The 22245-nt window shown below is 43.6% G+C and overlaps 1 protein-coding gene, 6 non-coding genes and 4 pseudogenes across 7 annotated transcripts; all 11 read right to left on the bottom strand.

Annotated features, from left to right (window-relative positions):
- Positions 1-2626: 2626 nt before the first annotated feature.
- Positions 2627-2745, bottom strand: LOC122724760. The gene has a single exon (XR_006352213.1). It is a non-coding gene; the product is annotated as a 5S ribosomal RNA (ribosomal RNA).
- A 403-nt stretch (positions 2746-3148) lies between these two features.
- On the bottom strand, positions 3149-3267 carry LOC122724750. The gene has a single exon (XR_006352203.1). It is a non-coding gene; the product is annotated as a 5S ribosomal RNA (ribosomal RNA).
- A 398-nt stretch (positions 3268-3665) lies between these two features.
- On the bottom strand, positions 3666-3784 carry LOC122724713. The gene has a single exon (XR_006352166.1). It is a non-coding gene; the product is annotated as a 5S ribosomal RNA (ribosomal RNA).
- A 404-nt stretch (positions 3785-4188) lies between these two features.
- Positions 4189-4307, bottom strand: LOC122724772 (annotated as a pseudogene).
- Positions 4308-4323: 16 nt separating this feature from the next.
- Positions 4324-5859, bottom strand: LOC122724616 (U1 small nuclear ribonucleoprotein 70 kDa-like). Its single transcript, XM_043960144.1, has 4 exons — positions 5804-5859; positions 5323-5532; positions 4842-5051; positions 4324-4570 (listed from the first exon to the last, which is right to left on the bottom strand). Exons 1-4 carry the CDS (start codon positions 5857-5859, stop codon positions 4324-4326), a joined length of 723 nt encoding a protein of 240 aa, XP_043816079.1.
- LOC122724769 lies at positions 4692-4810 on the bottom strand (annotated as a pseudogene).
- On the bottom strand, positions 5173-5291 carry LOC122724767 (annotated as a pseudogene).
- LOC122724756 lies at positions 5654-5772 on the bottom strand. Its single transcript, XR_006352209.1, has one exon. It is a non-coding gene; the product is annotated as a 5S ribosomal RNA (ribosomal RNA).
- Positions 5860-6152: 293 nt separating the features above from the next.
- On the bottom strand, positions 6153-6269 carry LOC122724777 (annotated as a pseudogene).
- Positions 6270-7009: 740 nt separating this feature from the next.
- Positions 7010-7128, bottom strand: LOC122724742. Its single transcript, XR_006352195.1, has one exon. It is a non-coding gene; the product is annotated as a 5S ribosomal RNA (ribosomal RNA).
- Positions 7129-9728: 2600 nt separating this feature from the next.
- Positions 9729-9847, bottom strand: LOC122724771. Its single transcript, XR_006352218.1, has one exon. It is a non-coding gene; the product is annotated as a 5S ribosomal RNA (ribosomal RNA).
- Between the last annotated feature and the right edge of the window lie 12398 nt (positions 9848-22245).

The raw sequence follows: 22245 nt of genomic DNA, 5'->3' as shown, positions 1-22245 counted from the left end.
GGTCCTGAAAGAAAAACAAATGAGTTAAATCAATTCCCCGGCAACGGCGCCAATTTTTGACAGTGCGGTTGTCGAAGCCTGTCAAAAATAACCTTTCTGGTTATCAACAATTTTATATTTGCATATAGTGGTGAAAGGATCGAATCCACAGGGAATTAAGAACTTACCTATTTCTCTTTTTGGGACCAAGAAATTAAACTGAAACAATAATAAACTAAAAATGAGATAAACACTGAAAGTGGGATCAAATGAGATAAACACTGAAAATTGGGATCAAAACTGTCAACAAAATAACAGGGGGGGTTTGAGATTGATTGTAGTAAACTAATAATGAGAAAAATAATGGAAAACAAATAATTAAATAAAAAGTAATCAATAATGAAAAAGTTCTAGTTGAAGTATTGGATCCATTTTAGTTGTTGGGATTGATCACAAACACTTTGTTCTTTCGGGTTGATTCAATAGATTAATTATAGAGATGGAAGACGCTTCTCACCACCATTATCTCTCCTTATTATTAAATTAATTAGGGAACATCCTCTAATTAATTACTAATCAATAAGTTGCCAAGGAACGTCCTTGGGCCTCAGGCAACAAACAACTATCAATTGCATTAAGAAATAGAGAGATCCAATCCTAGCTACCCAAACGTATGGAGGCAATGCTAGATCATGCAACTCCCTTGATTTTTATGCCAAGTGTTCTTATGTAAGAATAATCTAAGCAATTACGGACTTAAATCATTCAAACTAACAAATAATTATTTTGCAATAAAAAATCAACATAGATTTCAATAACAAAGTAATTAAGTATGAAATTGCATGAATATTGAACTCCCAAAAGTTAAACAATATTTGATCAAGTCTCACAACCCATTAAACAACTAAATCTTCAACCAATATTCAACTAGATTAAAGAAATCAGTCACTCATTGGCTGAATTAAAAACAGAAAAATAAAAAATAAAAGGGAAAAGAAGAATGGAACCGAAGAAATTCTACCTTGCGGAAGTGCCGAGAATTGGAATTGTCTCTTGGTCGTCCACTTAAGATCCTTTAAATAGAGTTGGAGAGGAGTGCCCTAATTTGGAATTGCTGGCCACATGCGGGGATGGATCGAGTGCGCGTGAGCTCGGTCCATGTGCGCTGGAATTGAAGTGCGGTCCATGTGCTTGAGCTGAAGCACGGTCCATGTGCTGGAGTTAAAGTGGGAGCGTGCAAGCTGTCCGTGTTTTGCGAGAACGGGCCGTCCGTGAGTGTTGAGTGCTTGATGGGTCCGTTGCGTGAGTGGTCCATGTGAAGCGCTTGAGCTTGGTCCATTGGCGTGAAGCGCTTGGGCTGTCCGTGTGCTGGAGTTGAAGTGCTGTCCACGTGAGAGAATGGCCTTGGTCCAATGCGTGGGATGGGCTGCCGTTCACTTGAATTTGCAGGTGAGTGTTGAGGCGTGAGCGTCCCATGTGAAGTGAATGGTGAAGGCGGGCCATGTGCAAGAACGGGGTGTCCACAAGCGGGCCCTGCGGGAGTTTGGTCCATGTACTTGGCCCAAGTGCTTGAAGATTTAAAGTTCAAAATATTTTCCTTATTTAGCTTGACTTGAATCCAACTTGGCAGGCTTGCTCTCTTTTGCTCCAAATAAGGCAGTTTTAGGGGAATTTTCTCCAAATTGTCCTTTTACACAATTTTCTGCAAAATAATATTAAAAGCACTAAATTAAGCAGGAATCATGTAAATATTAATCAATAGTATTAATATAAAATGGACTAATTTATGCTCTATCAGAAGGTTCGGCGGCCGAAGGTGCTTCCGAAGGTGGTGGAGTTTCGGATCTGGAGGCCACTTTCGGCTTCCAAAGGTGCTTCCGAAAATGGGTGACTTTCGGCTTCCGAAGGTGCTTCCGAAGGTGGTTGAGTTTCGGCTCTGGACTTGACTTTCGGCTTCCGAAAGTGCTTCCGAAGGTGCTTTTCCAGATTTAGCACTTTTTGGCATTTTTAAGAGCATTTTCTCCAAATTGTTTCTTTACATCTAATATCTGCAAAACATGATTAAAACCACAAAATTAGGTAGAATAGATGTAAATAAACATCAATAAGATCATGATAATATGGACTAAAATATGCTCTATCACTTCCCAAGAGGTCATCCATCTTAGTACTGCTCTCGCCCAAGCACGGTTAACTTCGGAGTTCTGATGGGATCAGTGCATTAATGATGGCATGATCGCACCCGTTGTTTCCCTCGCAATCAAATTACACATACGCTTCCACCACCTCGGTGCGGCGCGGCGCCGTCCTGCCCCTCTCCATCCGACGCGTGGGCCCCGCTCCCATACCGTCCCTTCCCCTGCCCCCTCTTCGCCTCCCGTCCCAGTGCCTTCTCCCCTCCCCGTGCTGCTCCGTCGCTGCGGGACTCCCTCCCCCTCCTGTCTTTCCGTCTTGTGGCCTTGTCTTCTTGCTCGTTCGTCCGCTTTCAGCGATCTTCATTTTCCTTTCTTCATTCCCATTTTACTTTTCGAGATGTACAGGTATTTAGATTGATAACAATACAAATGGGAGAAAATAAAAAGCCCAAATAGCACCGCCGGCGGTGAGGAGCGCGGCGGAGGAGGAAAAAAAAATAAAAAAAAGAGTAGGGGTGCAACACAAGGACTTCCCAAGAGGTCACCCATTTTACTACTGCACTCGCCCAAGCACGTTTAACTTCGGAGTTCTGATGGGATCCGGTGCATTAGTGCTGGTATGATCGCACCCATTGTATCCCTCACAATCAAATTACACATACGATTCCCCCACCTCGGCGCGGAGCGGCGCCGTCCCGCCCCTTTCCATCCAACGCGTGGGCCTCGCTCCCGTACCATGCCTTTCCCTACCCCCTCTTCGCCTCCCGTCCCCATGCCTTCTCCCCTCCCCGTGCTGCTCCATCGGTGCGGGACTCCCTCCCCCTCCTGTCTTTCCATCTCGTGGCCCTGTCTTCTTGCTCGTTCGTCCGCTTTCGGTAATCTTCATTTTTTTTTCTTCATTCCCGTTTTACTTTTCGATATGTACTGGTATTTAGATTTATAGCAATACAAATGGGAGAAAATAAAAAGCCCAAATAGCACCGCTGGCGGTGAGGAGCGCTGCGGAGGAGGAAAAAAAAATTAAAAAAAGAGTAGGGGTGCAACACGAGGACTTCCTAAGAGGTCACTCATTTTAGTACTGCACTCGTCCAAGCACGTTTAACTTCAGAGTTCTGATGGGATCCGGTGCATTAGTGCTGGTATGATCGCACCCATTGTATCCCTCGCAATCAAATTACACATACGCTTCCCCCACCTTGGCACGGCACCGTCCCGCTCCTCTCCATCTAGCGCGTGGGCCCCGCTCCCTTACCGTGCCATCCCCTGCCCCCGCTTCGCCTCCCGTCCCAGTGCCTTCTCCGCTCCTTGTGCTGCTCCGTCGGTGCGGGACTCCCTCCCCCTCCTGTCTTTCCGTCTCGTGGCCCTGTCTTCTTGCTCGTTCGTCCGCTTTCGGCGATCTTCATTTTTCTTTCTTCATTCCCATTTTACTTTTCGAGATGTACTAGTATTTAGATTGATAGCAATACAAATGGGAGAAAATAAAAAGCCCAAATAGCACCGCCAGCGGTGAGGAGCGCTGCGGAGAAGGAAAAAAAAATAAAAAAAAGGGTAGGGCTGCAACACGAGGACTTCCCAAGAGGTCACCCATTTTAGTACTGCACTCGCCCAAGCACGTTTAACTTCGGAGTTCTGATGGGATCCGGTGCATTAGTGCTGGTATGATCGCACCCATTGTATCCCTCGCAATCAAATTACACATAAGCTTCCCCCAGCTCGGCGCGGCGCGGCGCCGTCCCGACCCTCTCCATCCAGCGCGTGGGCCCCGCTCCTGTACCGTGCCTTCCCCTGTCCCATCTTCGCCTCCCATCCCAGTGCCTTCTCCCCTCCTCGTGCTGCTCCGTCGATGCGGGTCTCCCTCCCCTTCCTGTCTTTCCGTCTCGTGGCCCTGTCTTCTTGCTCGTTCGTCCGCTTTCGGTGATCTTCATTTTTCTTTCTTCATTCCCGTTTTACTTTTCGAGATGTACTGGTATTTAGATTGATAGCAATACAAATGGGAGAAAATAAAAAGCCCAAATAGCACCACTGGCGGTGAGGAGCGCTGCGGAGGAGGAAAAAAAAATAAAAAAAATGACTAGGGGTGCAACACGAGGACGTCCCAAGAGGTCACCCATCTTAGTATTGCTCTCGCCCAAGCACATTTAACTTCTGAGTTTTGATAGGATTCAGTGCATTAGTGCTGGTATGATCGCACCCATTGTGTCCCTCGCAATCAAATCACACATACGCTTCCCCCACCTCGGCGCGGTGCGGCGCCGTCCCGCCCCACTCCATCCAGCGCGTGGGCCCCGTGCCCATACCGTGCCTTCCCCTGCCCCCTCTTCGCCTCCCGTCCCAGTGCCTTCTCCCCTTCCCGTGCTGCTCCGTCACTGCGAGACTCCCTCCCCCGCCTGTCTTTCCGTCTCGTGGCCCTGTCTTCTTGCTCGTTCATCCGCTTTTGGCGATCTTCATTTTTCTTTCTTCATTCCCGTTTTACTTTTCGAGATGTACAGGTATTTAGATTGATAGCAATACAAATGGGGGAAAATAAAAAGCCCAAAGAGCACCGCCGGCGGAGGAAAAAAAATAAAAATGATAGTAGGGGTGCAATACGAGAACTTCCCAAGAGGTCACTCATCTTAGTACTGCTCTCGCCCAAGCACGTTTAACTTTAAAGTTATGATGGGATCCGGTGCATTAGTGATGGTATGACCGCACCCGTTGTGTCCCTCGCAATCAAATTACACATACGCTTCCCCCACCTCAGCGCAGCGCGGCGCCGTCCCGCCCCTCTTTATCCGGCGCGTGGGCCCCGGCCCCCTCTTCGCCTCCCGTCCCAGTGCCTTCTCCCCTTCCCGTGCTGCTCCGTCGCTGCGAGACTCCCTCCCCCGCCTGTCTTTCTGTCTCGTGGCCCTATCTTCTTGCTCGTTCGTCCGCTTTTGGTGATCTTCATTTTTCTTTCTTCATTCCCGTTTTACTTTTCGAGATGTACAGGTATTTAGATTGATAGCAATACAAATGGGAGAAAATAAAAAGCCCAAAGAGCACCGCCGGCGGAGGAAAAAAAATAAAAATGATAGTAGGGGTGCCATACGAGAACTTCCCAAGAGGTTACTCATCTTAGTACTGCTCTCGCCCAAGCACGTTTAACTTTGAAGTTCTGATAGGATCCAGTGCATTAGTGATGGTATGACCGCACCCGTTGTGTCCCTCGCAATCAAATTACACATACGCTTCCCCCACCTCAGCGCAGCGCGGCGCCGTCCCACCCCTCTTTATCCGACGCGTGGGCCCCGGCCCCCTCTTCGCCTCTCGTCCCAGTGCCTTCTCCCCTTCCCGTGCTGCTCCGTCGCTGCGAGACTCCCTCCCCCGCCTGTCTTTCCGTCTCGTGGCCCTATCTTCTTGCTCGTTCGTCCGCTTTTGGCGATCTTCATTTTTCTTTCTTCATTCCCGTTTTACTTTTCGAGATGTACAGGTATTTAGATTGATAGCAATACAAATGGGAGAAAATAAAAAGCCCAAAGAGCACCGCCGGCGGAGGAAAAAAAATAAAAATGATAGTAGGGGTGCAATACGAGGACTTCCCAAGAGGTCACTCATCTTAATACTGCTCTCGCCCAAGCACGTTTAACTTTGAAGTTCTGATGGGATCCGGTGCATTAGTGATGGTATGATCGCACCCGTTGTGTGCCTCGCAATCAAATTACACATACGTTTCCCCCACCTCAGCGCAGCGCGGCGCCGTCCCGCCCCTCTTTATCCGGCGCATGGGCCCCGGCCCCCTCTTCGCCTCCCGTCCCAGTGCCTTCTCCCGTCCCTGTGCTGCTCTGTCGCTGCGGTACTCCCTCCGCCGCCTGTCTTTCCGTCTCGTGGCCCTGTCTTCTTGCTCGTTCGTCCGCTTTCGGCGATCTTCATTTTTCTTTCTTCATTCTCGTTTTACTTTTCAAGATGTACAGGTATTTAGATTGATAGCAATACAAATGGGAGAAAATAAAAAGGCCAAATAGCACCGTCGACGGTGAGGAGCGCTGCGGAGGAGGAAAAAAAATAAAAAAAATAGTACTGGTGTAACACGAGGACTTCCCAAGAGGTCACCCATCTTAGTACTACTCTCACCCAAGCACGTTTACTTCGGAGTTCTGATGGGATCAGTCTATTAATGATGGCATGATCGCACTTGTTGTCTCTCTCGCAATCAAATTACACATACGCTTCCACCACCTTGGCGCGGCGCGGCGCTGTCCCGCTCCTTTCCATCCGGCGTGTGGGCCCCACTCCCGTACTGTCCCTTCCCCTGCCCCCTCTTCGCCTCCCATCCCAGTGCCTTCTCCCCTCCCCGTGCTAATCCGTCGCTACATGACTCCCTCCCCCTCCTGTCTTTCCGTCTCGTGGCCCTGTCTTCTTGCTCGTTCGTCCGCTTTCGGCGATCTTCATTTTTCTTTCTATATTCCTGTTTTACTTTTCAGGATGTACAGGTATTTAGATTGACAGCAATACAAATGGGAGAAAATAAAAAGCCCAAATAGCACCGCCGGCGTTGATGAGCGCTGCGAAGATTTCCGTCTCGTGGCCCTGTCTTCTTGCTCGTTCGTCCGCTTTCGACGATCTTCATTTTTCTTTCTTCATTCCCGTTTTACTTTTCGACATGTACAGGCATTTAGATTGATAGCAATACAAATGGGAGAAAATAAAAAGCCCAAATAGCATCGCCGGCGGTGAGGAGCGTTGTAGAGGAGGGAAAAAAAAAAAACACAGTAGGGGTTTTACTTTTCGAGATGTACAGGTATTTCGATTGATAGCAATACAAATGGGAGAAAATAAAAAGCCCAAATAGCACTGCCGGCGGTGAGGAGCGCTGTGGAGGAGGAAAAAAAATTCCTCACCGCTGTGGAGGAGGAAAAAAAATAAAAAAAATATTAGAGGTGCAACACGAGGACTTCCCAAGAGGTCACCCATCTTAGTACTGCTCTCGCCCAAGCATGTTTAACTTTGGAGTTCTGATGGGATCCGGTGCATTAGTGATGGTATGATCGCACCCATTATGTCCCTTGCAATCAAATTACACATACGCTTCCCCCACCTTTGCGCGGCGCGGCGCCGTCCTGCCCCTCTCCATCCGGCGCGTGGGCCTCGCTCCCGTACCATGCCTTCCCCTGCCCCCTCTTTGCCTCCCGTCCCAGTGCCTTCTCCCTTCCCCGTGCTGCTCCGTCGCTGCGGGACTCCCTCCCCCGCCTGTCTTCCGTCTGTTGGCCCTGTCTTCTTGCTCGTTCGTCCGCTTTCGGCGATCTTCATTTTTCTTTCTTCATTCCTGTAATACCCGGCTAGACCTCGGCATCAGAATTCCTACTTTCCAGCGGAATCTCCATTGGAATCTGGATTCGAGGATGTCGGAGTTTCCTAGAAGGGTAAAAGAAAGGTGCTTAAAATGTTTTTGAATGTTTTTAGTGTTTTGATGAAGAAAACTTGAAGTGTTGAAAAGAAAAGACCAAGGAGGGAAATGTAAGGTTCGGCCGTCGAACCTCACTTTCGGCTGCCGAAGGTGGCTTGCTTTCGTTGCCACCGAAGCCCAAGTTCGGCTTCCGAAAGTGGAGGAGCTGTGGAAAATTTCTGGCTGCCGAAGGTGGTTGACCGGCCACCTATAAAAGGGTCCCTTATCCGGATTTGAGGTGAGTTTCCTCTCTCTTTTCGGGTATAGGTGAGTTCTTAACCTCCTTTGTTTGATTTCTTGGTTTTCTTCAAAGTTGAGCAAGTTTTAAGTAGTTTGCATGTTGGTTTTGAAGTTTTTGCGCAAAGAAGCTAAGTTGTGAGGCTTGGAGGTTTCGGATCTGTTTTTCCTTGCATCTCCGAGTTTAGACCATCAATCCTCTCGATCTTCAAGAGGTAAGCATGGATCCTCACTTTTCCTTATGTTTTAAGTATGTTTTGAAGGATTTTGAGTGAGTTTTGCATGGATAGGGTTTATGTTGTTCATAAGCCATATATGTGTAAATGTTTTTTTTTTGGGTTTTGAGTTAGTTCTAAGCCCCTATATGCATGAAGAAGGGTATATGCATGTGTTTGAGAGTTTGTTTGTGAGTTGTGCATGTTTTGGAGAGGTTTTGGAGGCTGGAGACGTGAGGCAGAATCGAGTTCTGCCTTCTGGGAGAACTCAGGTTCGGCCGCCAAAGCAAGGTTCGGCTGCCAAACCCCTTGAGGAGGCTGTTTTGGCCGCCTAAACCCGCCCCCGAAAGTTTGGACTTTCGGCTCTGGAGTGGAGTTTCGGCCGCCGAACATGCCGCCGAAGGTTGTGACTTTCGCCTTTGGAAGGACTTTCGGCTGCCGAACCCTACCTCTGAAAGTGCCTGACTTTCAGCTCTGGAGGGACCTTCGGCCGCCGAACTTGCCGCCGAAAGTCCCCTGTGGAGCCTTCCTTTGCTTGTTTTTCCATGCATGTTTGAGATGTTTAAGGGGAGTTTTTGGGGGAATGTTTAGAATGATGATAGAGTATGTCGGTACCTCATTTGAGTCCATCTGTGTAGGTTCGGACCCGAGGAACCAAGGAGGCCCTCAGTGTTAGCTGGTTCAGAGGTATTCCAGCGTCTACTAGAGGTGAGTAGAACTAGACTATGTTTTAAATTAAATGAAAGGTTTTAGCATGACTCATGCATCATAAATGCCATGGATATATGAGGTTGTATTGCATTAGAACCCACGAATATGTGGCATTGCATTATACGTTGTTGATGTGGATGGATGTTGGATGATCCTTTAGTCCTTGAGGGAAGTCTAGATGCCCATTCTACGCCCTGGCATGATGTATGAGAAAGTCCAGAGGCTCATGCTACGCCTTGGCACCATGTAAGAGAAAGACCAGAGGCCCATTCTACGCCACTGGCACGATGGAATGTTATGTTATGTTATTGTTATGTTATGAGAAAGACCAAGGGCCCATGCTACGCCCTGGCACTATTGGAATGTGTGAGGACTATTGGTGACAAGTTCATCCTTGATATGAGTTATTTGTGACGTGATGCATTTCATGGAAGCATGTTTTATTGATTTTATTAATGCTCTACTCACTGGGCTCTAGTAGCTCACCCCTCTCCTTAACCCCCAGGTTTGCAGGGCCAGAGATAGCATGGGATAGCTACAGGAGAAAAGTTTATGTAATAGTGGTAGTGGACATGTATTGTAACAGGATGTAAAGTCATGTAATGTTTGATGATAGCATTGTGCTTGGCCCTAGACTGGTAGATCCCTTTTGTACATGATATGTATATTATTATGTTTATAATGATATATGTTGAGGACCAAGCTTAATGTATGAAATAATGACCCATCTAGAGTATTTGATGAGGACTCTAATATGGGGTTTGATGTTAACAGAGATAGTGTGCATGCACAGGTTAAGCTTGGTAGATGTAAAGTTTCAATTTTTTTATGGGAATTGTTGATTTTGTATGGGATTTACCAGGTTTACATAATGCATAATAGGCTTGCTACGGGTCTCCGGGTCGTTACAATTCCCGTTTTACTTTTCGAGATGTATAGGTATTTAGATTGATAGCAATACAAATGGGAGAAAATAAAAAGCCAAAAGAGCACCGGCGGCGGTGAGGAGCGCTGCGGAGGAGGAAAATAAAAATAAAAATAATAGTAGGGGTGCAATACGAGGACTTCACAAGAGGTCACCCATCTTAGTACAGCTCTCGCCCAAGCACGTTTAACTTCGGAGTTCTGATGGGATCCGGTGCATTAGTGATGGTATGATCGCACCCGTTGTGTCCTTCGCAATCAAATTACACATACGCTTCCCCCATCTCGGCGCAGCGCGGCGCCGTCCCACCCCTCTTTATCCGGCGCGTGGGCCCCGCTCTCGTACTGTGCCTTCCCTTGCCCCCTCTTCGCCTCCCGTCCCAGTGCCTTCTCCCCTCCCCGTGCTTCTCCGTCGCTGCGGGACTCCCTTCCCCGCCTGTCTTTCCGTCTCGTGGACCTGTCTTCTTGCTCGTTTGTCAGCTTTCGGTGATCTTCATTTTTCTTTCCTCATTCCCGTTTTACTTTTCGAGATGTACAAGTATTTAGATTGATAGCAATACAAATGGGAGAAAATAAAAAGCCTAAATAGCACCGCCGGCGGTGAGGAGCGCTGCGGAGGAGGAAAACAATAAAAAAAAAGGATAAGGGTGCAACACGAGGACTTCCCAAGAGGTCACCCATTTTAGTACTTGTTCTCTGAGGGAATATAGAAATAGTATCCTTTGGTTTCCTTAGGATACCCCACAAAATTTCACTTGATAGATTTTAGAGCTAGCTTATCTGAAATTGGGCATTTCACATAAGCCTCACAACCTCAAATCTTAAGAAAAGACAAACTGGGCATTTTGCTAGTCCATAACTCATATGGTGTCTTTTCAACCGCTTTCGATGGTACTCGATTTAAAATGAATGCAGCTGTTTCCAAGGCATAACCCCAAAATGATAAAGGGAGATTTGTTTGACTCATCATAGATCGAACCATATCTAATAAGGTTCGATTTCTCCTTTCAGAAACACCATTCCATTGTGGAGTTCCTGGAGGAGTCAATTGTGAAAAAATTCTACAATTTCTAAGATGTTCATCAAACTCTTGGCTCAAATATTCACCACCTCGATCAGATTGAAGCACTTTAATAGTTCTACCAAGTTGATTTTATACTTTATTTTGAAAAGTTCTAAACATTTCAAAAGATTCATGCTTATGTTTCATTAGGTAGACATAGCCATACCTACTGAAATCATCAGTGAATGTAATGAAGTACTGATAACCTCCCCTAGCACTAATGCTTAGTGGGCCACATACATCTGTATGTATTAAGCCCAATAAGTCTGAAGCCCTTTGACGTTGTCCAGTAAAAGGATCCTTTGTCATCTTACCAAGCAAACAAGATTCACAATTTTCAAATGATTCAAAATCAAATGAATCTAATAAACCATTTTTATGGAGTTTAGATATGTGATTCTCATTTATGTGGCTAAGACGATAGTGCCATAAATATGTTTGGTTTAACTCATTTGGCTTAGTTTTCTTAGAAGTTATGTTATAGATATTGTTGTCTCTAGTATCATCTAGATTAAGGACATAAAGGCCATCATATGAATTTGCAATACAATAAAGCAAACCATCTTTATTAATGGAGCATTTCTTATTCTTAATAAGAAATGAAAAACCTTCATCGTCCAAAACAAAAACTGAAATAATATTCCTACTCAAAGTAGGAATATAAAAGCAATTGTTCAAAACTAACAAAAGCCCATTAGGCAATACAAGTTCATAAGTCCCTACAGCTAAGGCAGCAACTCTTGCTCCATTGCCTACACGTAGGTCCACATCACCCTTTTTTAGTTTTCTACTCCTTTTGAGACCCTGCACATTTGTACAAATGTGAGAACCAGATCCGGTATCCAATACCCATAAAGTAAAAATAGATAAATTAATATCTATAACATAAATACCTGAAGTCGTAGTCTCACTACTCTTCTTCTTCTTATACTCATCCAAATAGAGTTTGCAATTTCTCTTCCAATGCCCTGGTTCCTTGCAATGGAAGCAAATTCCTTCCTTAGGAACTATTTCCTTAGAAACTTTTGCCTTGGATTGCCATTTAGGCTTACCTAGTCCCTTAGGCCCATTACCACCTTTAGACTTGGGCTTCTCCTTTTTTTCATGGGCTTATCCTTATTGACATTCAAAATTTGGGTAGGCTTTTTCTTGACATTCACCTCAACTGTTTTTAGCATCCCATGTAACTCAGGAATGGATTTCTCCATATTGTTCATGTTATAGTTCATAACAAACTGAGAAAAACTGCTAGATAAAGAATGTAGGATCAAATCCGTAGAGAGTTCTAAACTCAGAGGATAGCCAAGCCTAGCAAGGTGATCAATGTAGCCTTTCATCTTCACAACATAAGGACTAATTGATTCACCTTCAGTCATTTTGCAATCATGCAATGCAATGGTAGTTTCATACCTATCTTGCCTAGCTTGCTGTTGGAAAGCTTATTTGAGATGGACACTCATCTCATAAGCCTCAAGGTGCTCCAGATCCTTCTGAAGTTCTGGGCACATAGTTGCCAACATAAGACATCCAATGTCATTAGAATCATCCATATGCTTCTTATGCTTGTTCTTAACAGCATTAGTAGCATCAGCAGGAGGTGGTTCTAGGATAGCTTCATCAAGCACATAGGACTTTTTTTCTTGCTTGAGAACAATTCTCAAGTTTCTAAACCAGTCAACAAAATTTGTCCTATTTTCTTTCAGTTTATCCTTCTAAAGGATGGATCGCAGTGATAAGGTGGAATTGTTATTAGCAGCCATAATTATCTACAAAATATGCAAATATAATCAATTTAGTAAATTAATATTGAGGTGATAATAATTCTCCCACTAAAATATAACCCTCAAAAATAATATTTTAGTGGGCTAAGATCCATATTTCACCTAATTCTAAGTCAGCTTTGGCATGACGCTTAGAACTAAGTTATTTAGGTAGGTAACTCCTTACCAATTACATCTAATGTAACTCTTAAAATTATGAGGTGTTGACATCATATGTCAAATGCATGTTATACCCACCGTTTTGATAGCCTAATTAAGCACAACCAAAATTAAATAAATGAGTAACTATTACTCATCCTATCTTACTAGGATAACCTAAGCACTTTGCTTTGACAAAACCTGCATTTTTGTGATCTTAGTCTTGATAAGTATTTAATATATGAGTGGCATTAAAACTTAAAATTTTAGAGTGAGGGTTCAACTTTTAATTTTAATTATTTTGTCTTGCATATATATATTATAGCATCCTACTATGCATGAATATATATAAATAGACAATAATACATAGTATCTCATACTAATATAAAATATAGTCATTTAAATCTGATTTAAAGACTAAAAGAAAATAATTTAAATTTTATTTTCTTATTAATATTTTTTTTATTTTATTTTCAGGGACAGAATTGTAATTCGGGCATTATCTTCTTCCTCAATAAGCCCTATCTGCCGCCATCTGCTGCTTTACCATCTGCCATCGCACGCTCATGTGCACAAGGTAGCTGCGTTGTGGCCATCACGTGTGATGGTTGGCAGTAGCTGGTCCTTTCCAAATTCTGGGTTCACGATGACTGTTCATCGTGAATCCTTTTTTTTAATTATTTTTTTTATTAATTTAATTTTTCTAACAAAAATTAAAATTATCGTGCTATTTTAATAAACATATATCGCATATATAATATCAATCAAGGCATAATTAATTTAAACGAAAAGCACAGGTTGGCTCTGATACCACTGTTGGGAAATCCTGAGATTATTGCAACCCAAATTCAGCAGCGGAAAAATAAAAATCTCGGATTTCCTTTTCCCAGAATTTGAGTGCTTCATTTAATTCACAAGAAGGATATGAGACTAACCTGTTAATCCCGTCGAGAAGATACAATGTTGGACTGATGGTGCTGCTTTTTCAAACGAACACCCTCTATGGTATCCAAACGAACGTCTTCTATCCTTCTAGAGTGCTAGCTCTCTCAAAGATAGATAGATTATGTGCTCCACAATCTGCAGCTTTTTAGACTGAGTTTTCTCAAAAATATCTCTCTTTCACAATTCATAGAAGGGGTATTTATATGTTTCAGTCTTTTGTTTTTCCCACAACTCATTTTCCTAAAAGGAGTTGTGTTTTTCCCACAACTCCTTTTTCTAAAAGGAGTTGTGTTCATAACCCGCTATCACAATCTTGCAGATACTCAAATATCTTATGTGATAGAGTCCTTTATCTATAACAGTTACAGATAGACTGCAGATCTTTTAAATATTATTATCTCATTATAATAAATGATTAATAATAATAACACATTATTATTATTAATTATATTAATAATTAATATTAATAATAATAACACTTTATTATTATTAATTATATTAATGATTAATAATAATAATACTTTATTATTATTAATTATATTAATAAGCTTTGGGCTTTTAGCCCATTAATATGACACAACACATCAACAACGTTCTTTTGTGTGTGACCCAATAGACTCACATTAATTGGCAATAGGCCTAGTCCCACAAGGCCCATAAGTCATAAGTGGCCTCTAGCAAGACATTATGACTACCCAACTAATATGAGGATCAATAGTCCGATAAAGCCTAATAAATATAATATGAATTAATCCCTTTGTCACACGATATCTAGTTTGAACATAAGTCATGGTCAATGTCAAACTTATAATGTTCAAACTTATGATTTCTCGATCTCTAAGTAGACTGATAAATTCAAATGATATTGATCACACTATCAATTCATTTGAGCATGGCCATGCATTTCTCAGTCTCACTTATCGAGGGACCCAGAAGATATCTCTCTTAGAGAGAGGAATAAATCCTATCTTCATTGTTCAATATCCTCTACATAATTTCTATTATGCTCAATCATAACCTTTATGATTGACCGATTAAAGACAATGTTTGGTTATGTCAAAACATAATAGTCCTTATGTTGGAAACTATGACAATCTCAAGTCAAAGGATTAAGACATAACTACTTTGAGATTTACTTATGGCAATAACCCATGTAGTGATCTCAATGCGGGTCCATCCAATACTTTGTTTTCTAACAAGTATCTATGATTATTGAATTATATTAACATATACATAATCATCTCATGACTATCAATCAATAATCATACTAGTTATATTTTATTATTATCAACATAATAATAAGTAACCAGGGATGATAATCATTATTATGTAACATGCAAACAAATAATAATGATAAAAAATGTAATACCCGACTAGAGTCCAGCATCGAAATTCTACTTTCCGGTGGAATCTCGGATGTCGGAATCCGCTAGAAGGGTAAGATTTATGTTTTTGTAAAGGATTTTCGTATGTTTTAATGTCTTAAGTATAAAAGGAAATGAGTTTTTGAAAGAAAAGAGCCAAGGAAGAAATGCAAGGTTCAGCCGCCGAAGGTGAAGTTCGGCCGCCGAACATGCATGAGGTTTGGTTTCACATTAGGCCGCCGAAGGTGGTCTAGCCAGCCACCTATAAAAGGCCCTAGGTCGGTGAATGGATAAGATTTTCTTTCCATTCACAGCCAGAGGTGAGACCATGATCTTCCTTGGGTGATTTTCATGTTTTCTTTAAATCTTGCAAAGTTTTGATGGGTTTTATGTTGTGTTTTGAAGCTTTTGAGCAAATTAACCAAAAGTTTTGAAGTTGGAGACGTTGAGGGAGAGTTTCTCCATATCTCCACGTTGGGATCGTTTATCTTCTTGTTTGTAAGAGGTAAGTGAAGATCCTGAACTGCTTTTCATGTTTTATGAAGGTTTTATGAAGTGTTTGGGTAGAAATGCATGTTTAGGGTAAGTTGAGGTTTGGTCGATTTGTGGTCAAAGCATGCTTATGTGTTTAGTTGTGTTGTTTGTTGGGGTTTTTAGTTAATTTTGGACCCCTTTGTGCCTATAATTGAGTAGATGCAGGTTGTGGAATTGTGGGTTGCATGTTTGTGTGGAGATTGGGTACGTTTGCATGAAGCAGAACAAGTTTCTGCCTTACTGGAGAATCCAGTTTCGGCCGCCGAAAGAGGGTTCGGCCACCGAACATGCTAAGGAGGTGGTTTCGGCTGCCTAAGCTTGCCCCTGAAAGTTTGGACATTCGGCTCGGGAGGGGAGTTTCGGCCGCCGAAGGTGCCGCTGAAGGTTAGGGACTTTCGTCTCTGGAGAGGACTTTCGGCCGCCGAACCTGCCGCCGAAAGTGTCCTGTCCAGCCTTCTTTTACATGTTTTTCTTAATTCTTTTAGGATGGTTTAGGGGGGTTTTGGGGAGTTTTATAGAGTTGTTCTTGCGTTGTTTGGTCCCTCATTTGAGTCCATCTGTGTAGGAACGGACCCGAGGAACCAAAGAGGGCAGCAGTGAGCACTGCTTCAGAGTCAGCTCAGAGTCAGCCAGAGATGAGTGGAACTAAACTAAATCTTTTAATATGAGAACTTAAATGCTTTTAGCATGTTCCATGCATCATGATATGTAATAGGTTGAGTGCACTAGAATACACTAATGTGACGCATTGCATTATCTATGCTTATACGGATCGGACATAGTTTTGGATTCACTAGCCCTTCGAGTAAAGTCCTGAGGAGCCCTGAGAGGGCCGGGCACAGAGCACCATAGGGTGCGTAGAGAAGTCCTGAGTAGCTCCTTCGCGGGCCGGGCATAGAACAGAGGGAATTTTGAATCTGTCCGTCTAAGATGGGTGATTTACTTGTGATGTGATGCATTCCATGTGAGCATGTTTTATTAACATGTTTTATCTGTTCTACTCACTGGGCTAGTATAGCTCATCCCTCTCCTTTAACCCCAATCTTGCAGGATCAGAGTTAAAGAGAAGTTCAGCAGGGTACAGGAAGAGAAAGAAGTTTTGTAATAGCATAGTGTGGACATGTAATCCTAGAAAGAAATGGTTTAGTCTTGTATAGTGTAGAGGATTGTGCTTGACCCATGTTGTAAATCCTTTTTGTATACATGGTCTATCATGTGCTGTGAATGTTTTTATCAGTATGTAAAAAATCAGGCTTAACAGAGTATGAGTTGAACCCGTCTAGAGCAAGCTCTAGTAAGGGGTTTTATAGTACAGAGATAGTGCATGCACAGGTTGAGCCTTGGTTCAGAGCCTCAGTTTTATGTTTTTACAGAAAATGTATGATCATGTATGGGATTTTACAGGTACACAGAGAGTATAGCAGGCTTGCTACGGGTCCCGGCAACCTTAAGTCGACCTGGATCCTAGCACCGGTAGCGGTCTGATTTTTGGGTCGTTACAGATTGGTATCAGGGCCCTAGGTTCATATGGTCGGACCTAGATAGAGTGTCGGGCTCATAGAGGTTATAGTTGGTCAAGCACAATAGGAAAGCATGTCCACTAGGATAGGATGTTGAGTCCTGTCTTGATGATGATGTGTAATGCCATGACTTAGGCATGTGCATTGTTGTTATGTGATGTTTATATGCCTAATGTGTTATGTTATGTATTGTTTTCCAGAAAGTTAAGATGCGAGGAACTCGTCGATCTGCACGATTGACTGGAGTCCCACCAGTGAATGAGGGTTCAGATGCTCATCCTCCTGCGTTGCCAAGGGCAAGGTCTCCGAGGTCTAGCAGGGAAGCTACGTCAAGGGACCCTAGAAGGTCTGTTGATGAGAGCAGAAGAGGAGCAGATAGAGGAGGAAGCTCAGAGGAAGTGAGGGAGGCTATGGATGTGGATCAGCAAAGAGAGGAAAGCATGGGTATGGAAAGGTCTGAAGAGGGTATGGGAGAGTCTCAGGGAGGCGCTCAGGCCTCGGGGTTTGGTTATCCACCCCACTATCCACCCTTTCCACAGGGCCCAGGGTATCCGATGGGGGGTACGTCGGATTACTCTAGCTTTACCCCATATCCTACCTACATGCCTTACATGCCTTATACTCCTTTTTACCCACCATACCCCATGTATCCACCCACACCTTTCTATCCCAGTTCAGCATACCCAGATCCAAGTTCAGCACCTCCACCACCAGAACCAGAACCAGTAGTCCCAGTTGTCCAAGTACCTCAACCTAGCTCAGCTGAGGGAAGTAAAGTGAAAATGACAGAGTACCTAAAGTTAGATGCTCCCAAATTCAATACGGGAGATGATCCATTTGAGTACCTCAGAACGGTTAAGATGATAACCGATGAGTTAGGAGCTGATGATAGTAGAGCCATTGAGATGGCAGGGTTCACACTCAAATATAAGAAGGCTCGAGAGTGGTTCAAGAATTATGTGGACCCCAGGTTGGACAGCATGTCATGGGGAGAGTTCGCCAATGAGTTTGCAGGATGGGCTTTTCCTGACAGTTCCAGGGAGATGAAAGTTATAGAATTTGAGCAGCTGAGGCAAACGGAAGAGATGAGTGTAGATGAATACACAAATAAGTTCCTGGATCTGTTACAGTATGTGGGTCAGGCTTATGACACTGACCAGAAGAAGGCAAGGAGATATAATATGAGACTGCATCCCAGGTATTCCTCCTTAATTCTTCCAACAGAGAAAGAGAGTTTCCACTCTATAGTGGATGCCACCAGGAAGATGGAGGCGAGTGTCATTATTCAGGGAACAGTAAAACAGCAAATGACACAGTCTTCGGGTTCTAAGACCCCCCGTGCAGCAGCTTCTGGCAGCAAGAAAGGAGAAAAGTTTAAGGCCAAGAAAGGCAAGTTCTGGAACAAGATCAAATCTAGTCTGGGAATGGGTAGTGGCTTAAGCTCTGGCACAGGCAGTACAGTATGCATGAGATGTGGAAGACAGCACAGAGGAGTTTGTCGGTTGGGATCTTCAGCCTGTTATAAATGTGGGCAGGAGGGACATTTTTCACGGGAATGTCCTCAGGCGACCTTTATCGCACCATCCCAACAGATGAGTTTAGGTAGTGTAGCACAGCCAGCAGCTCCAACCATACCTCAGAGTAGTGGCAGAGGCAAAGGGAGAGGGTCAGCCTCTTCTTCAGCAGTAGGTTCCCGAGGTGAAGGTCCGGTAGCCCCAGCACGGATCTTCACTATGACACAAGAGGAGGCAAACACGTCGAACACAGTGGTGTCAGGTAATCTTATCATTGGGTGTTCTGATGTGTATGCTTTGATGGACCCTGGTGTTTCTCACTCTTTTATTGCTTCGAGAGCCATGGAGAGATTGGGTCTGCTCATTTCTGAGTTAGAGTGTCCTCTCTGGGTCAGTGGACCCAAATGTGACCCATCAGTGGCAGTGTCAGTCTGTCGTTTCAGTCCAGTGTTCATAGAGGGTAGATGCCTTCCAGCTGACCTAGTGGTTCTAGATTTGACGGATTTTGATGTCATTCTAGGGATGGATTGGCTATCTACATATGGAGCTACCTTGGACTGCAGAGATAAGGTAGTCAGTCTTAGAGACCAGGATGGGTCTGAGTGTGTCTTCAGAGGAGACAGGAGGGGGACACCTAGAGGTTTGATCTCAGCCATTCAGGCTCGTCGTTTGCTTAGGAGGGATTGTCAGGGGTTTCTAGCTCATGTAAGAGAGCTAGATAGACAGGTTAGGGAACCAGCCTCAGTTCCAGTAGTCCGAGAGTTTTTAGACGACTTCCCAGACGAGCTTCCAGGACTACCACCTGATAGGAAGATAGAGTTTACAATAGAATTACTGCCTGGTACCAGACCTATCTCTATTCCTCCCTACAGGATGGCGCCAGCAGAGTTAAAAGAGTTGAAAGAGCAGTTGCAGGACTTGGTACAGAAGGGTTTCATCCGCCCTAGTACCTCGCCTTGGGGTGCTCAAGTGTTGTTTGTCAGAAAGAAGGATGGAACCCTCAGACTTTGTGTCGACTACAGGCAGTTGAACAAGGTCACTACCAAGAATAAGTATCCCTTGCCTAGGATCGACGATCTATTTGACCAGCTAGCTGGAGCAGGTTATTTCTCTAAAATAGATCTGAGGTCCGGGTATCATCAGTTGAGAGTCAGAGAAGCAGATGTACCAAAGACAGCTTTCAGGACCAGATATGGGCATTATGAGTTCTTAGTAATGCCGTTCGGGTTGACTAATGCCCCTGCAACATTCATAGATCTCATGAACAGAGTTTTCAGTGAGTATCTGGATCACTTTGTTATTGTCTTCATCGATGATATCTTAGTGTACTCCAGAGATGCAGAGGAGCATGCCCAGCATCTGAGGACAGTTCTACAGACACTGAGAGAGCATGGTTTATATGCCAAGTTCTCTAAGAGTGAGTTTTGGTTGAGGAGTATTTCCTTCTTGGGGCATGTTGTATCAGCCGAAGATATTGAGGTAGACCCCAAGAAGATAGAGGCTGTAGCTAACTGGCCTAGACCCACTTCAGTAACAGAGATTAAAAGCTTTCTGGGTTTGGCAGGTTACTACAGGAGGTTCGTTCAGGACTTCTCAAAGATAGCTGCTCCTATGACCAAACTGACGCAGAAAAACCAGAGGTTCGTGTGGTCGGACCAATGTGACGAGAGCTTTAACGAGTTAAAGAGAAGATTAACATCAACACCGGTGTTAGCTCTGCCCGTCAGTAATGAGGACTTCACAGTGTTCTGTGATGCGTCCAGAGAAGCAGAACAAGTTTCTGCCTTACTGGAGAATCCAGTTTCGGCTGTCGAAAGAGGGTTCGGCCGCCGAACGTGCTAAGGAGGTGGTTTTGGCTGCCTAAGCTTGCCCCCGAAAGTTTGGACATCCAGCTCGGGAGGGGAGTTTCGGCCGCCGAAGGTGCCGCCGAAGGTTAGGGACTTCCGTCTCTGGAGAGGACTTTCGGCAGCCGAAGTGCCGCCGAAAATGCTTGAGTTTCGGCTTTAGAAGGGACTTTCGGCCGCCGAACCTGCCGCCGAAAGTGCCCTGTCCAGCCTTCTTTTGCATATTTTTCTTGATTCTTTTAGGATGGTTTAGGGGGGGTTTTGGGGAGTTTTATAGAGTTGTTCTTGCGTTGTTTGGTCCCTCATTTGAGTCCATCTGTGTAGGAACGGACCAGAGGAACCAAAGAGGGCAACAGTGAGCACTGCTTCAGAGTCAGCTCAGAGTCAGCCAGAGGTGAGTGGAACTAAACTAAATCTTTTAATATGAGAACTTAAATGCTTTTAGCATGTTCCATGCATCATGATATGCAATAGGTTGAGTGCACTAGAATACACTAATGTGACGCATTGCATTATCTATGCTTGTATGGATCGGACATAGTTTTGGATTCACTAGCCCTCCGAGTAAAGTCCTGAGGAGCCCTGAGAGGGCCGGGCACAGAGCACCATAGGGTGCGTAGAGAAGTCCTGAGTAGCTCTTTCGCGAGCCGGGCACAAAACAGAGGGAATTTTGAATCTGTCCGTCTGAGATGGGTGATTTACTTGTGATGTGATGCATTCCATGTGAGCATGTTTTATTAACATGTTTTATCTATTCTACTCACTGGGCTAGTATAGCTCATCCCTCTCCTTTAACCCCAGTCTTGCAGGATCAGAGTTAAGGGGAAGTTCAGCAAGGTACAGGAAGAGAAAGAAGTTTTGTAATAGCATAGTGTGGACATGTAATCCTGGAAAGAAATGGTTTAGTCTTGTATAGTGTAGAGGATTGTGCTTGACCCATGTTGTAAATCCTTTTTGTATACATGGTCTATTATGTGCTGTGAATGTTTTTATCAGTATGTAAAAAACCAGGCTTAACAGAGTATGAGTTGAACCCATCTAGAGCAAGCTCTAGTAAGGGGTTTTATAGTACAGAGATAGTGCATGCACAGGTTGAGCCTTGGTTCAGAGCCTCAGTTTTATGTTTTTACAGAAAATGTATGATCATGTATGGGATTTTACAGGTACACAGAGAGTATAGCAGGCTTGCTACGGGTCCCGGCGACCTTAAGTTGACCTGGATCCTAGCGCCGGTAGCGGTCCGATTTTCGGGTCGTTACAAAAAATCTCTTTTATTAATAACCAAACGACATACAAAAAATGTCCAAGATAATGGCCTAGGGCATATACACTAACAAAAACTTCTGACGGAGTCTTATCGGTCCATATTCCACTGTTTAGGGTGGCAATTTTGCATTTTGATTAATTTTTTTGTAATTTTTCATATTAGAGTTTCTCTATTATAAATAGCCTTTCCTTGACTATTTATAAACAATTTTCAATTTTTCAAGAATTTCAATAAGAGTTTTCCGCTTCTAACCTCTTGTTTTTATTATTTCGTCTTAGTCAAACGTTATTGATTAAAACTCCTGACGGAGTCTAATCAGTCCAAATTCCACTGTTTAGAGGGTCAATTTTGCATTTTGATTACTTTTTTAGATTTTTTTATAATTTTGCATATTAGAATTTTTCTATTATAAATAGTCTTTCCTTGACTGTCTATAAACAATTTTAAATCTTTCAAGAATTTCAATAAGAGTTATCGATTTCTAGCTTCTTGTTTTTATTGTTTCGTCTTAGCCAAATGTTATTGGTTACAACTCCTCACGGAGTCTGATCAATCTAAATTCCACTATCTAGGGGGTCAATTTCGCATTTCAATTACTTTTTTGGATTTTTTTATAATTTTTCATAATAGAATTTTTCTATTATAAATAGTCTTTCCTTAGCTATTTATA

This window comes from Manihot esculenta, chromosome 9 (genome assembly GCF_001659605.2).
Source record: "Manihot esculenta cultivar AM560-2 chromosome 9, M.esculenta_v8, whole genome shotgun sequence".
NCBI lineage: Eukaryota > Viridiplantae > Streptophyta > Magnoliopsida > Malpighiales > Euphorbiaceae > Manihot > Manihot esculenta.
This window is presented reverse-complemented; position numbering and strand designations above follow the sequence as displayed.